This window comes from Ranitomeya imitator, chromosome 1, assembly GCF_032444005.1.
Source record: "Ranitomeya imitator isolate aRanImi1 chromosome 1, aRanImi1.pri, whole genome shotgun sequence".
In the NCBI taxonomy this organism is placed as follows: domain Eukaryota; kingdom Metazoa; phylum Chordata; class Amphibia; order Anura; family Dendrobatidae; genus Ranitomeya; species Ranitomeya imitator.
The window spans coordinates 61826401-61841469 of NC_091282.1; the positions used below are offsets into that span (position 1 = coordinate 61826401).

Genomic DNA, 15069 nt, shown 5'->3' on the forward strand with positions numbered 1-15069 from the left:
CATTAATGAGAAAACAAATGAACTTTTTGGAATTTACCAAATGGCTGCAATGAAACAAAGAGTGAAAAATGTAAAGGGGTCTGAATACTTTCCGTACCCACTTTCTGTTCCCCAATGACCTGGTAATAGGATTAGAGCAGTGCAATCACAGTGATACCAAGCCAGTACAGGGGGTGGAGGTGCAGAGATAAAACAGCAATTCTGGACTGTCGATTTTCTATACTTTATAAACTTTAGCAGATTGTTAACCCCTTTACGACATATGAAGCACATTTATGTCATATGTCGCGTCCCTGACTGATGCAGGCTCCGATGCGGAGCCCACATCTTTCTCAACAAGTGTGCAGTTAATAGCTGCGAGTGGAGCTGTGCTTTCCCGCAGTTGTTAACCAGTTCAATCCTGCTGTCAATTTCTCACAGCATGAATTAGCATGTGGCGATGGAGCGCGAGCCGTTCCACGCTCCCATCGGCACACCCTTGACGTGATCGTGGGGTGCTAATGGGTTGTCATGACAGCCATAAAAATATACATACACCATCCCCATTGAAAAAAAAAAAAATACACATTTGGCATTGCCGCGAAGTGTCCGCTTTATCAAAATATAAATACGATGGGTAAACGGAAAAATATTTAAAAAAAAATAAAAAATGAATACATATCGTAACGCCAAAATTGAAGATAATTTGTTCGCCGCAACACTGCAATAAAATGCAATATATACTATATCAATAAAAAGGTGCAAAAAAAATAAGCAATCGCCCAGCCCCAGATCCCAAAAGATGGAGACGCTACAGGTCTCAGAAAGTGGTGACAAAAGCAAAAACTATTTTTCATGCAAATTTATTTTTATTAAGTGGTGGGAAAAAAGTTAAGTATACAAGTTTAGCATCTACGTAGTCGCACTGCCCTGGAGAAACATATTGTCCAGTCAGTTTTACCATATATTTAATAAAGGTAAATAAAACAATTGTGGAACTGTACTTTACTTTTAAAGACCTACATAGGCATGGAAACAGTTTGGTGGGTGAAATCATGCTGACGGATTACTAAAAAAATAAAATAATAATAATATTATTATTATTATTATTATTATTATTATTAATAATAATTATATATATATATAGTTTTGTTACGCCAAGTTGTCCACTACTTGGACAACTCCATGTCATATCCCACGCTTGGTCCCGATAAAAAGAAACAGCCTGTATTGACCTCTCGTACTGGTACTGTTCCCACAGTGTTGGCTCGGCACAGGAGATGAGTGTAGGCTTTTTTATTTTATTGGGACCAAACATTTAGACCAAGAAGGGGTGGTCCTAGTAGTGGACAGCCCCTTTAAGAATAGAGGTGGTCTGACGGTTCAGAGCTGCAATACTCTTCGGGTATGTGCACACGGTCAGTACACGCTGCTGGTTAGATGCTGCGTACTTATGCAGAGTCCAGCTGTTACAGCTCAGAAATCCTATGTTCACTATGCGTCCAGAGACGTCCGCGGAGACTGAAATGTGACGCGTCTTTCCAGACCGCAGCATGTAAATCTCACCCATACAATGTATTGGATGCGGTGAATCTGCACAGTTTAGTGAACGCATGCGGATTCACCTGTGTTCAATAGACGGCAGCACTTTGGACACAGTCAACATGAGCTGCGTCCAAAGCGCTGATACTTTTGGATCGTGTGCACCCGGCCTTAGAAAGGAAGTACCGTATATACTCGAGTATAAGCCGAGATTTTCAGCCCAAATTTTTGGGCTGAAAGTGCCCCTCTCGGCTTATACTCGAGTCAAGGTGGGTGGGAGGGTCGGCAGGTGAGGGGGAGAGGGCGCTGAGGTATACTTACCTGCTTCCAGCGATCCTCGCGCTGTCCCTGCCGTCCCACGGTCTTCTGTGCTGCAGCTTCTTCCCTTCTTCAGCGGTCACGTGGGACCGCTCATTAGAGAAATGAATAAGTGGCTCCACCTCCCATAGGGGTGGAGCCGCATATTCATTTCTCTAATCAGCGCTGCCGGTGACCGCTGATTAGAGAAAGAAGCTGCGGCACTGAAGACCAGCTGTGACAGGCAGAGGGAGCCGGACGTGGGGACCAGGTAAGTATGTTATATTCACCTGTCCGCGTTCCAGCCGCCGGGCGCCGCTCCATCTTCCCGGCGTCTATCTGCGCCCTGACTGTTCAGGTCAGAGGGCGCGATGATGCATATAGTGTGCGCGGCGCCCTCTGCCTGATCAGTCAGTGCAGAGACGCCGGGAAGATGGAGGCGCCGGAACGAGACGCCGGGAGCTGCAATCAAGAGAGGTGAGTATGGCTTTTTTTTTTTTTTTTTAATTGCAGCAGCAGCAGCGGCGGCACAGATTTATGTGGAGCATCTATGGGCCAATATGAACGCTGCAGAGCACAGTATGGGGCACATCTATGGGGCAGAATGAACGCTGCAGAGCACAGCATGGGGCACAGATATGGGACAATAATGAACGCTGCAGAGCACAGTATGGGGCAGAGCTATGGGACAGTATGAACGTTGCCGAGCACAGTATGGGGCACAGCTATGGGACAAAATGAACGCTGCAGAGCACAGTATGGGGCACAGCTATGGGACAAAATGAACGCTGCAGAGCACAGTATGGGGCACAGCTATGGGGAAATATGAACGGTGCAGAGCACTATATGGCACAGCTATGGGGAAATAATGATCTATTTTTATTTTTGAAATTTACCGGTAAATGCTGCATTTCCACCCTAGGCTTATACTCGAGTCAATAAGTTTTCCCAGTTTTTCGTGGCAAAATTAGGGGGGGGGGGGGGGTCGGCTTATACTTGGGTCGGCTTATACTCGAGTATATACGGTAAATCTCAAGTGACCAGAGTTCAGCGGAAGGTGCGGCTAGAGATAAAGAAGCTGTGCGATGTGAAGCCCCAGCAAACAGCTAAGGTCTTCCCGCGTAACATGGAGGATTGGTCGCCACATCCCGGCATATTAGGGCAGCACGGTGGCGCAGTGGTTAGCACAGCAGCCTTGCAGCGCTGGGGTCCTGGGTTCTAATCCCACCCAGGACAACATCTGCAAAGAGTTTGTATGTTCTCTCCGTGTTTGCGTGGGTTTCCTCCGGGCACTCCGGTTTCCTCCCACATTCCAAAGACATACTGATAGGGAATCTAGATTGTGAGGCCCATCAGGGACAGTGATGATAATGTGTGCAAACTGTAAAGCGCTGCGGAATATGTTAGCGCTATATAAAAATAAAGATTATTATTATTATATACAGTCATGGCCAAAAATTTTGAGAATGACACCAAAATTACATTTTCACATGATCTGCTGCCCTCTGGTTTTTATTAGTGTTTGTCTGATGTTTATATCACATACAGAAATATAATTGCAATCATATTATGAGTACCAATAGGTTATATTGACAGTTAGAATGAGTTAATGCAGCAAGTCAATATTTGCAGTGTTGACCCTTCTTCTTCAAGACCTCTGCAATTCTCCCTGGCATGCTCTCGATCAACTTCTGGACCAAATCCTGACTGATAGCCGTCCATTCTTGCATAATCAATGCTTGCATTTTGCCAGAATTTGTTGGTTTTTGTTTGTCCACCCGTCTCATGATGATTGACCACAAGTTCTCGATGGGATTACGATCTGGGGAGTTTCCAGGCCATGGACACAAAATCTCTATATTTTGTTCCATGAGCCATTTAGTTATCACCTTTGCTTTATGGCAAGGTGCTCCATCATGCTGGAAAAGGCATTGTTGGGCGCCAAACTGCTCTTGGACGGTTGGGAGAAGTTGCTCTTAGAGGACATTCTGGTACCATTCTTTATTCATGGCTGTGTTTTTAGGCAAGACTGTGAGTGAGCCGATTCCCTTGGCTGAGAAGCAACCCCACACATGAATGGTTTCAGGATGCTTTACAGTTGGCATGAGACAAGACTGGTGGGAGCGCTCACCTCTTCTTCTCCGAATAAGCTGTTTTCCAGATGTCCCAAACAATCGAAAAGGGGATTCATCAGAGAAAATGACTTTGCCCCAGTCCTCAGCAGTCCACTCCCTGTACCTTTTGCAGAATATCAGTCGGTCCCTGATGTTTTTTCTGGAGAGAAGTGGCTTCTTTGCTGCCCTCCTTGAAACCAGGCCTTGTTCAAAGAGTCTCCACCTCACAGTGCGTGCAGAAGCACTCACACCAGCCTGCTGCCATTCCCGAGCAAGCTCAGCACTGCTGGTAGTCCGCTCCCGCAGCTGAAACAGTTTTAAGATACAGTCCTGGCACTTGCTGGTCTTTCTTGGGCGCCCTAGAGCCTTTTTGACAACAATGGTAGCTCTCTCCTTGAAGTTCTTGATGATGCGATAGATTGTTGACTGAGGTGCAATCTTTGTAGCTGCGATACTCTTCCCTGTTAGGCCATTTTTGTGCAGTGCAATGATGGCTGCACGTGTTTCTTTAGAGATAACCATGGTTAACTGAAGAGAAACAATGATACCAAGCACCAGCCTCCTTTTAAAGTGTCCAGTGATGTCATTCTTACTTAATCATGACTGATTATTATTATTATTATTATTTATTATTATAGCGCCATTTATTCCATGGCGCTTTACATGTGAGGAGGGGTATACATAATAAAACAAGTACAATAATCTTGAAAAATAAAAGTAATAACTGGTACAGGAGGAGAGAGGACCCTGCCCGCGAGGGCTCACAATCTACAAGGGATGGGTGAGGATACAGTAGGTGAGGGTAGAGCTGGCCGTGCGGCGGTTTGGTCAATCGGTGGTTACTGCAGGTTGTAGGCTTGTCGGAAGAGGTGGGTCTTCAGGTTCTTTTTGAAGGTTTCGATGGTAGGCGAGAGTCTGATATGTTGTGGTAGAGCATTCCAGAGTAGGGGGGATGCACGAGAGAAATCTTATATGCGATTGTGGGAAGAGGAGATAATAGGGGAGTAGAGAAGGAGATCTTGTGAGGATCAGAGGTTGCGTGCAGGAAAGTACCGGGAGACGAGGTCACAGATGTATGGAGGAGACAAGTTGTGGATGGCTTTATATGTCATGGTTAGGCTTTTGTACTGGAGTCTCTGGGTGATGGGGAGCCAGTGCAGGGATTGACAGAGGGGAGAGGCCGGGGAATAGCGGGGGGACAGGTGGATTAGTCGGGCAGCAGAGTTTAGAATAGATTGGAGGGGTGCAAGAGTGTTAGAGGGGAGGCCACAGAGCAGGAGGTTACAGTAGTCAAGGCGGGAGATGATGAGGGCATGGACTAGGGTTTTTGCAGATTCTTGGTTTAGGAATGTGCGGATCCGTGAAATATTTTTGAGTTGGAGGCGGCAGGAAGTGGAAAGGGTTTGGATATGTGGTTTAAAGGAGAGATCAGTGTCAAGGATTACCCCAAGACAGCGGGCTTGTGGGACTGGGGAGAGTGGGCAGCCGTTTACTGTAATGGATAGGTTCGTTGGGGAGATCGCGTGAGATGGGGGAAAGATGATGAATTCTGTTTTGTCCATGTTAAGTTTTAGAAATCTAGTGGAGAAGAAGGATGAAATAGCAGACAGACATTGAGGGATTCTGGTTAGTAGGGAGGTGATATCTGGTCCAGAGATGTAGATCTGTGTGTCGTCAGCATAGAGATGATACTGAAAGCCGTGAGATTCTATGAGCTGTCCCAGGCCAAAGGTGTAGATGGAGAAGAGCAGGGGTCCTAGAACTGAACCTTGCGGGACTCCGACAGATAGGGGGCGAGGTGAGGAGGTGGTGTGTGAGTGGGAGACGCTGAATGTACGGTCAGTTAGGTATGATATGATATGATATATATTATGTATGATAATGGTATGATTGATCGCCAGCCCTGTCCTCATCAACACCCACACCTGTGTTAAGGCCCCTTCACATTAAGCGACGCTGCAGCGATACCGACAACGATCCGGATCGCTGCAGCGTCGCTGTTTGGTCGCTGGAGAGCTGTCACACAGACCGCTCTCCAGCGACCAACTATGCCGGTAACCAGGGTAAACATCGGGTAACTAAGCGCAGGGCCGCGCTTAGTAACCCGATGTTTACCCTGGTTACCATCCTAAAAGTTAAAAAAACAAACGCTACATACTTACCTACAGCCGTCTGTCCTCCAGCGCTGCGCTCTGCTTCTCTGCACTCCTCCTGTACTGGCTGGGAGCCGGAAAGCAGAGCGGTGACGTCACCGCTCTGCTTTCCGGCTCACAGCCAGTACAGGACGAGTGCAGAGCACAGCGCTGGAGGACAGACGGCTGTAGGTAAGTATGTAGCGTTTGTTTTTTTAACTTTTAGGATGGTAACCAGGGTAAACATCGGGTTACTAAGCGCGGCCCTGCGCTTAGTTACCCGATGTTTACCCTGGTTACCAGTGAAGACATCGCTGGATCGGTGTCACACACGCCGATCCAGCGATGTCAGCAGGAGTCCAGCGATGAAATAAAGTTCTGGACTTTCCTCAGCGACCAACGATCTCCCAGCAGGGGCCTGATCGTTGGTCACTGTCACACATAACGATTTCCTTAACGATATCGTTGCTACGTCACAAATAGCAACGATATCGTTAACAATATCGTTATGTGTGAAGGTACCTTTAATGGATCAATCACTAAAACGATGTTAGCTGCTCCTTTTAAGGCAGGACTGCAATGATGTTGAAATGTGTTTTGGGGGTTAAAGTTCATTTTCTGGGCAAATATTGACTTTGCAAGTACAGTAATTGCTGTTAAGCTGATCAGTCTGACATTCAGGAGTATATGCAAATTGCCATTAGAAAAAATGAAGCAGTAGACTTTGGAAAAATGTGTATTTGTCTCATTCTCAAAATTTTCGTCCATGACTGTAGTACTAACCACTGCTAATGTGTCCGTCACCCATTTTGTGTGACCTGCAAACTTACCCGTACTTCCCAAACAGAGACACGGTCGTTCCCCCCACAGGCACAGCTTTCCCGGGTCCATAGACATCCCATATAGTGAGAGCCACCTGTGCACTTCTGGGCAGATCCGCGTACTTCACCGGCAGCTTCAGCCATTCATTCCAGCTGAAAAAAAAAGTAGGGTTCATGTATGGATTAAAATATAAAAAAAAAAAAAAAAAAAAAAAAAGTCTAGAGAAACTTATTTACACAATTTGAAAAAAAATGTATTCCACTGTTGAAATCTGACATGGGCAATATAGAGCACTGGACTGACAATTTGATTATTGGCCTCTGGATTAATCCAAATGTGTCAAAGAGACTAGAACAAAGGTGGTCTGCAGAGGGCTGAGGACATGAAGAATGTGGATTAACTTGTTGTGAATTGTTAGCCATGAGTACACCCCCCCTCTATTGTTAGATTATGGACAGCTGCCCTGGACCTTTGTCAGGAACACCTTTCTTAAATGCAAAGACCCTACTCACAGGGACATGACAACCCCTGAGCATGTTTGTAAAGACCCTTGACCCTCTAATCCATTCTGGGCCTAAGAGCGCCATCTTTTTTTTAGGAAAGTGTCTTCATCAGCGGCCAAGTGCATGTATCTGGAGAACTTAAAAACTGACCTGACTGGATGGTACCATTATGTGGAGGTGTTACAGAGAGACAAAAGTTACTCTAGCAAGGGTCATTAAAGGGTTGATATTGACCTTTAGGACCGCAACATCCAATAGACATCTGGGAACAGAATTTGCATAGAATTGGGCAATGCTGGACTGTGTGGCTGACAAAGCTAGCCATCGTTCGCCATCCTCTCCCATTACACCCTTGTCCCTTTGGGTATTTACTATTATATAATTTAAAATAATTAGAAAACCCGGTGTCATTTCCTTTACACTTCACAAATACTTGTTACTTAGTGTCGGTGTATCACATAAAATCCCAATAAAACGCATTTAAGTTCATAATAGTAACTTGAAGAAAAAAAAAAAAATGGAAAGTTCACAGGTTTGAACACATATTCAAGGAACTGTATAAAGTCAACCTTAAAACAGGGCTTACTCAAATTGGTTGGAAATTAGTAATAAGGTGCGGATCTCCCCGGATTATTTTTCCCACTCATTTATCGGAGGAAAATCACAGTTTCTTTTTCGCAAATCTCGAGCAGCGTTCGGCCTCCCAGGGAGCAGATCATGCAGTGAAGACGGGGGCATATGCCAAGAATAACTGCACTCCCAGGGAGAAGAACATGCAGGGAAGATGGGGGGCACACGCCAAGAGTACTGTGCACTCCCAGGCAGAAGAACATGCAGGGAAGACGGGGGGCACACGCCAAGAGTACTGTGCACTCCCAGGGAGAAGAACATGCAGGGAAGACGGGGGGCACACGCCAAGAGTACTGTGCACTCCCAGGCAGAAGAACATGCAGGGAAGACGGGGGGCACACGCCAAGAGTACTGTGCACTCCCAGGGAGCAGAATGTGCATTGAAGACGGGGGGCACACACACACCAAGAGTACTGTGCAACTCCCAGGCAGAAGAACCTGCAGGGAAGATGGGGGGCACACACACCAAGAGTACTGTGCACTCCCAGGGAGCAGAACCTGCAGGGAAGATGGGGGGCACACACACCAAGAGTACTGTGCACTCCCAGGGAGCAGAACCTGCAGGGAAGATGGGGGGCACACGCCAAGAGTACTGTGCACTCCCAGGGAGAAGAACATGCAGGGAAGACGGGGGGCACACGCCAAGAGTACTGTGCACTCCCAGGGAGAAGAACATGCAGGGAAGACGGGGGGCACACACACCAAGAGTACTGTGCACTCCCAGGGAGCAGAATGTGCATTGAAGACGAGGGGCACACACACCAAGAGTACTGTGCACTCCCAGGGAGAAGAACATGCAGGGAAGACGGGGGGCACACGCCAAGAGTACTATGCACTCCCAGGCAGAAGAACATGCAGGGAAGACGGGGGCAGACACCAAGAGTACTGTGCACTCTCAGGGAGCAGAATGTGCAGTGAAGATGGGGGGCACACGCCAAGAGTACTGTGCACTCCCAGGGAGCAGAATGTGCATTGAAGACGGGGGGCACACACACACCAAGAGTACTGTGCACTCCCAGGGAGCAGAATGTGCATTGAAGACGGGGGGCACACACACACCAAGAGTACTGTGCACTCCCAGGCAGAAGAACCTGCAGGGAAGATGGGGGGCACACACACCAAGAGTACTGTGCACTCCCAGGGAGCAGAACCTGCAGGGAAGATGGGGGGCACACACACCAAGAGTACTGTGCACTCCCAGGGAGCAGAACCTGCAGGGAAGATGGGGGGCACACGCCAAGAGTACTGTGCACTCCCAGGGAGAAGAACATGCAGGGAAGACGGGGGGCACACGCCAAGAGTACTGTGCACTCCCAGGGAGAAGAACATGCAGGGAAGACGGGGGCAGACACCAAGAGTACTGTGCACTCTCAGGGAGCAGAATGTGCAGTGAAGATGGGGGGGCACACCCACACCAAGAATACTGTGCACTCCCAGGCAGAAGAACCTGCAGGGAAGATGGGGGGCACACACACCAAGAGTACTGTGCACTCCCAGGGAGCAGAATGTGCATTGAAGACGGGGGGCACACACCAAGAGTACTATGCACTCCCAGGCAGAAGAACATGCAGGGAAGATGGGGGCAGACACCAAGAGTACTGTGCACTCTCAGGGAGCAGAATGTGCAGTGAAGACGGGGGGGCACACCCACACCAAGAATACTGTGCACTCCCAAGGAGAAGAACGTGCAGTGAAGACGGGGGGCACATGCCAAGAGTACTGTGGACTCTCAGGGAGCAGAATGTGCAGTGAAGATAGTGGGGGTGGGGGGTGGGGAGTAAGGGGTTGGGGAGGGCACACACCAAGCGACAGGGTGCAATCCCAGGGAGAAGAGAAGAAAGTGCAGTGCAGACGGGGAGCACGCACCAAGAGTACTGTTCAAGATTTGCGAAGAGCCGGCAGTGAGGCATTTTTAGAGTTGATTTTACAGTTAAGGTACCGTCACATTTAGCGACGCTGCAGCGATCTAGACAACGATCCCGATCGCTGCAGCGTCGTTGTGTGGTCGCTGGAGAGCTGTCACACAGACAGCTCTCCAGCGACCAACTATGCGAAGTCCCCTGGTAACGAGGGTAAACATCGGGTTACTAAGCGCAGGGCCACGCTTAGTAACCCGATGTTTACCCTGGTTACCAGTGCTAATGTAAAAAAAAAAAAAAAAAACAAACACTTCATACTTACATTCCGGTGTCTGTCTCGTCCCTCGGCGTTCTGCTTTCCTGCACTGACTGAGCGCCGGCTGGCCGTAAAGCACAGCGGTGACGTCACCGCTGTAATCTGCTTTACGGCTGGCCGGCGCTGACAGTGCAGGGAAGCAGAACGCCGAGGGACGAGACAGACACCGGAATGTAAGTATGAAGTGTTTTTTTTTTTTTTTTTTTTTACATTTACACTGGTAACCAGGGTAAACATCGGGTTACTAAGTGCGGCCCTGCACTTAGTAACCTGATGTTTACCCTGGTTACCAGTGAAGACATTGCTGAATCGGCGTCACACACGCCGATTCAGCGATGTCTGTGGGAGATCCAGCGACAAAATAAAGTTCTGGACTTTCTGCTCCGACCAACGATGTCACAGCAGGATCCGGATCGCTGCTGTGTGTCAAACACAACGATATCGCTAGCCAGGACGCTGCAACGTCACGGATCGCTAGCGATATCGTTGTTAAGTTGTTCAGTGTGAAGGTACCTTTACTCACCAATCACTAAGCCACAAAAGGGGACTTGGAGAAATAGAGATCAGTAAAGTCATGGTTTGGAAGGGGAGAACAAGGAAGGTTCCCTATGATTTATAACTGTGGCCAAAAAAAAAAAATGACAAATGGTATAAGTTTAGCTACAAAAACCATTGTTACCATTGTTTAATGGCCTGCAGGACATGGGGTCAGATAAATTGTGTCAGGTTCCCTGCTGGAATAGGTTTGGGATCAGGCTTTTTTTGTGTGTTGAAAGAACTGGTCTGACAAGGTTGGGGGGGATGGGGACAGGCCAGGGGGTCATAAAGTCTTCATTGCAGCTTACAGAGCAAAGGTGAGAAACCTAAGTGGAGCAAATACAGAAGAGGGGGGTGTTAACTCTTACCTCCCCCTCCTGCATTCAGCTCCTTTTTTCCTGTGTGGTCTGTCCTGTGCAGTAGGGCAGGAAAGCATTAACCCTTTGACACCATCTGATAAGCCTGAGCCTTGAGGAACAGAGGAAGGGGAGCAGAGTGGGTTGTAGGGAAATCCAGGTTTGCTGTTCTCCTTGTACAGAATCTGATCTCCCAGCCATGCTCGGGCTGTTAGGATGCGATTTTTGCCCATAGACTTGTATTAGCGACGGATCGTGACGGATTGCCACACGTCACGTCCGTTGTGCAACGGATCCGTCGTGTTTTGGCGGACCGTTGTCACCCAAAAAATTCAATGTAACTTTTTTGTGCGTCGCGTCCGCCATTTTCGACCGCGCATGCGCGGCCGAAACTCCGGGACTGCAGAATGGGCAGCGGATGCGTCGAAAATCCGCATCCGCTGCCCACGTCGTGCAAAGAATTCACAACGTCCGTCGGTACGTCGACCCGACGCACCCGTACCGACGGAAGTGTGAAAGAGGCCTTAGCTACAACCACCCACAATGCAGATGATGTGATATTGTGGCAGCTGTGAGGGTCAGTGATACAAAACTAATTCAATTCTTTATAGATTCTACATTTCCGAGACATTTTTCTTATCCATTGGTTTAATAAAGGTCCACGGACCTCCAAGAATGAACCTCGGGATCAGCAGGATTATTACTAGATGTTACAATACAACACTGCGGTGCATAAAGAATTGTAACACAGTTCTATGAGGAAACTCGCGGTGCCAGGAATTCAGTGACGGACGGGGACACGAGACTTACTTCCATCGGGTGCTGAAGGCTTTGTACGACGTCCGCACCGGGAGTGCCAGGGGTTTGCCATCAGCATAGACCTGACAGGTGACGTACATGTCGGAGCAGGTCTCCTGGTACAGCCCGGAGAACCTCAGCATGGGGTCTGCCAGCACCGCCTTGTAGCTCCGCAGCTCCCGCTTCCCTTCCAGGCTTCCTCTGAGGATACAGAAAAGACAAAATAATTTACAGGAAACTGCAGAGATCCACAAAGCCTCACATCTGACACCAGTGGCTGCAGAGTATGATTGGGGAGGGGGGTGTAGAGGACAAGCAAGGTGTAACTCAAAGGGGTGAGGTTGGGGGGAGGGGGGCTGGCCAACACAAAAGGGGTGAGGTTGGGGGGAAAAGGGGCTGGAAAGTTGCCAAACATGGGGCTTAAGTCTCAGAGAGATGTTTATTTGAAGGGCAACATAACAGGGAAGGGAGCTGGCCAACATAAGGTGAGGTTGGGGAAGAGAGGGGAGCTGGCCAACATAAGGTGAGGTTGAGGAAGAGAGGGGAGCTGGCCAACATAAGGTGAGGTTGGGGAAGAGAGGGGAGCTGGCCAACACAACAAAGGTGAGGTTGGGGAAGAGAGGGGAGCTGGCCAACACAACAAAGGTGAGGTTGGGGAAGAGAGGGGAGCTGACCAACACAACAAAGGTGAGGTTGGGGAAGAGAGGGGAGCTGACCAACACAATAAAGGTGAGGTTGGGGGAAGAGGGGGGAGCTGACCAACACAATAAGGTGAGGTTGGGGAAGAGAGGGGGGTTGGCCAACACAATGGGGTGAGGTTGGGGGAAGAGGGGGGAGCTGGCCAACATAAGGTGAGGTTGGGGAAGAGAGGGGAGCTGGCCAACATAAGGTAAGGTTGGGGAAGAGAGGGGAGCTGGCCAACATAAGGTGAGGTTGGGGAAGAGAGGGGAGCTGGCCAACATAAGGTGAGGTTGGGGAAGAGAGGGGAGCTGGCCAACATAAGGTGAGGTTGGGGAAGAGAGGGGAGCTGGCCAACATAAGGTGAGGTTGAGGAAGAGAGGGGAGCTGGCCAACATAAGGTGAGGTTGGGGAAGAGAGGGGAGCTGGCCAACATAAGGTGAGGTTGGGGAAGAGAGGGGAGCTGGCCAACATAAGGTGAGGTTGAGGAAGAGAGGGGAGCTGGCCAACATAAGGTGAGGTTGGGGAAGAGAGGGGAGCTGGCCAACATAAGGTGAGGTTGGGGAAGAGAGGGGAGCTGGCCAACATAAGGTGAGGTTGGGTAAGAGAGGGGAGCTGGCCAACATAAGGTGAGGTTGGGGAAGAGAGGGGAGCTGGCCAACATAAGGTGAGGTTGGGGAAGAGAGGGGAGCTGGCCAACATAAGGTGAGGTTGAGGAAGAGAGGGGAGCTGGCCAACATAAGGTGAGGTTGGGGAAGAGAGGGGAGCTGGCCAACATAAGGTGAGGTTGGGGAAGAGAGGGGAGCTGGCCAACATAAGGTGAGGTTGGGGAAGAGAGGGGAGCTGGCCAACATAAGGTGAGGTTGGGGAAGAGAGGGGAGCTGGCCAACATAAGGTGAGGTTGAGGAAGAGAGGGGAGCTGGCCAACATAAGGTGAGGTTGAGGAAGAGAGGGGAGCTGGCCAACATAAGGTGAGGTTGAGGAAGAGAGGGGAGCTGGCCAACATAAGGTGAGGTTGGGGAAGAGAGGGGAGCTGGCCAACATAAGGTGAGGTTGGGGAAGAGAGGGGAGCTGGCCAACATAAGGTGAGGTTGGGGAAGAGAGGGGAGCTGGCCAACATAAGGTGAGGTTGGGGAAGAGAGGGGAGCTGGCCAACACAACAAAGGTGAGGTTGGGGAAGAGAGGGGAGCTGACCAACACAATAAAGGTGAGGTTGGGGGAAGAGGGGGGAGCTGACCAACACAATAACGTGAGGTTGGGGAAGAGAGGGGAGCTGGCCAACACAATGGGGTGAGGTTAAGGAAGAGAGGCATTAGGGGAAACACAATAAGGTGAGGTTGGGGAAGAGGGGGAGGGGAGCTGGCCAACACAATGGGGTGAGGTTGGAAGAGGGGCGGCAGGCTTCCCTCTGGCCTGAGGTTGGGAGGCGCAGGGCCACACTTTGGGGTGCCCCCTATGGAGGAGCGCTGGGGTGAGGTGTCAGGCCGCGGACTCACATCTTGAGCTGCACACTGATGTCCAGGTCGCAGCTGTACACATAGTAGAACTTGTCGGACTCCGCCATGACCGCAGCTGCTGATACAGACGTCTACACGGACACAAGACAAGAAACAACACTGAACAAAACATAAAACCCGGCGTTACCCGGAAGTACTCTCTCATAGGCTGCGCGGGGTCAAACACTTCCGCCATGGTCCATGCAACCATGACAACTAGCCGGACTCGTACCAATCAGAACAATAGTCCCTCCTTCCTGTACCAGAGATCACGTGATTGCGCCTCTGGCTGGCGCTTCCGGTCGACTGCTCGTTACGTGGCTTGTTTAGAAGCATAGGAAATCCGCCATGTTGCGATTGGCACATTCTCCGTTTTGCCCTGCTCTGCTGCTGTGGGGTGACTGCGGGACGGGCCCTGTTATGGCCGCTGCCCGTGAGGCCCGGTGTGCGGTCAGTCCGCCGCTCTGCTCCCCCTGCGGCTGGGAAGCCGTTACTTTCAGCTGACACCAGTGTTATTCACTTTAACCCTTTCCTGCTGCAGCCATCTTTTTGTAGTATTTGCTCCCTCTTCTTCCCAGAGCCTTTATGTTGTCGCCATGGCCTGGCTGTGACGTCTTCATTTTGCGGGACGGGTCGTAGTTGGAAATGTCGCCGCTCAGGTCTTATCGTTTAATTGTTGAGCGATTATAGTTTATTAACGTTTAATGTTCTGGTCTTTATATTTTCTGGCGACACCAAATATATTTAGTTTTGTTTTTTGGGGGGGCGATTTAGAGTTCTATCTTAATCTGACCTTTCTTCGTTGTCCGTTCAGGGGTCTTGAACCTGCGATTGATCAATCGCTTCTACTTTCTATGTACAGACCGTGGCCTTGTCTTCGGGTGGGCTTCTTAGGAGTACCAAGATGGCAGCCGTGGGGGGTGCGTTACGTAACCCGCCAGTTCCACACAATCTGGAACACTGTGTCCAGTTCTGGGCACCACATTTTAAAAGAGACATTGAAAAACTAG

The 15069-nt window shown here is 49.5% G+C and overlaps 1 protein-coding gene across 1 annotated transcript in view; it reads right to left on the reverse strand.

Annotated features, from left to right (window-relative positions):
- PIK3C3 (phosphatidylinositol 3-kinase catalytic subunit type 3) overlaps window positions 1-15069 on the reverse strand; it is a 257560-nt gene that overhangs the window by 232369 nt on the left and 10122 nt on the right. Inside the window, exons 2-4 of the mRNA XM_069747182.1 lie at window positions 14060-14151; window positions 11898-12086; window positions 6895-7038 (exon numbers count right to left, since the gene is read on the reverse strand). Of these exons, the coding sequence (XP_069603283.1) occupies window positions 6895-7038; window positions 11898-12086; window positions 14060-14127 (401 nt within the window). The 5' untranslated portion in view covers window positions 14128-14151. The remainder of the gene's footprint in view (window positions 1-6894; window positions 7039-11897; window positions 12087-14059; window positions 14152-15069) is intronic.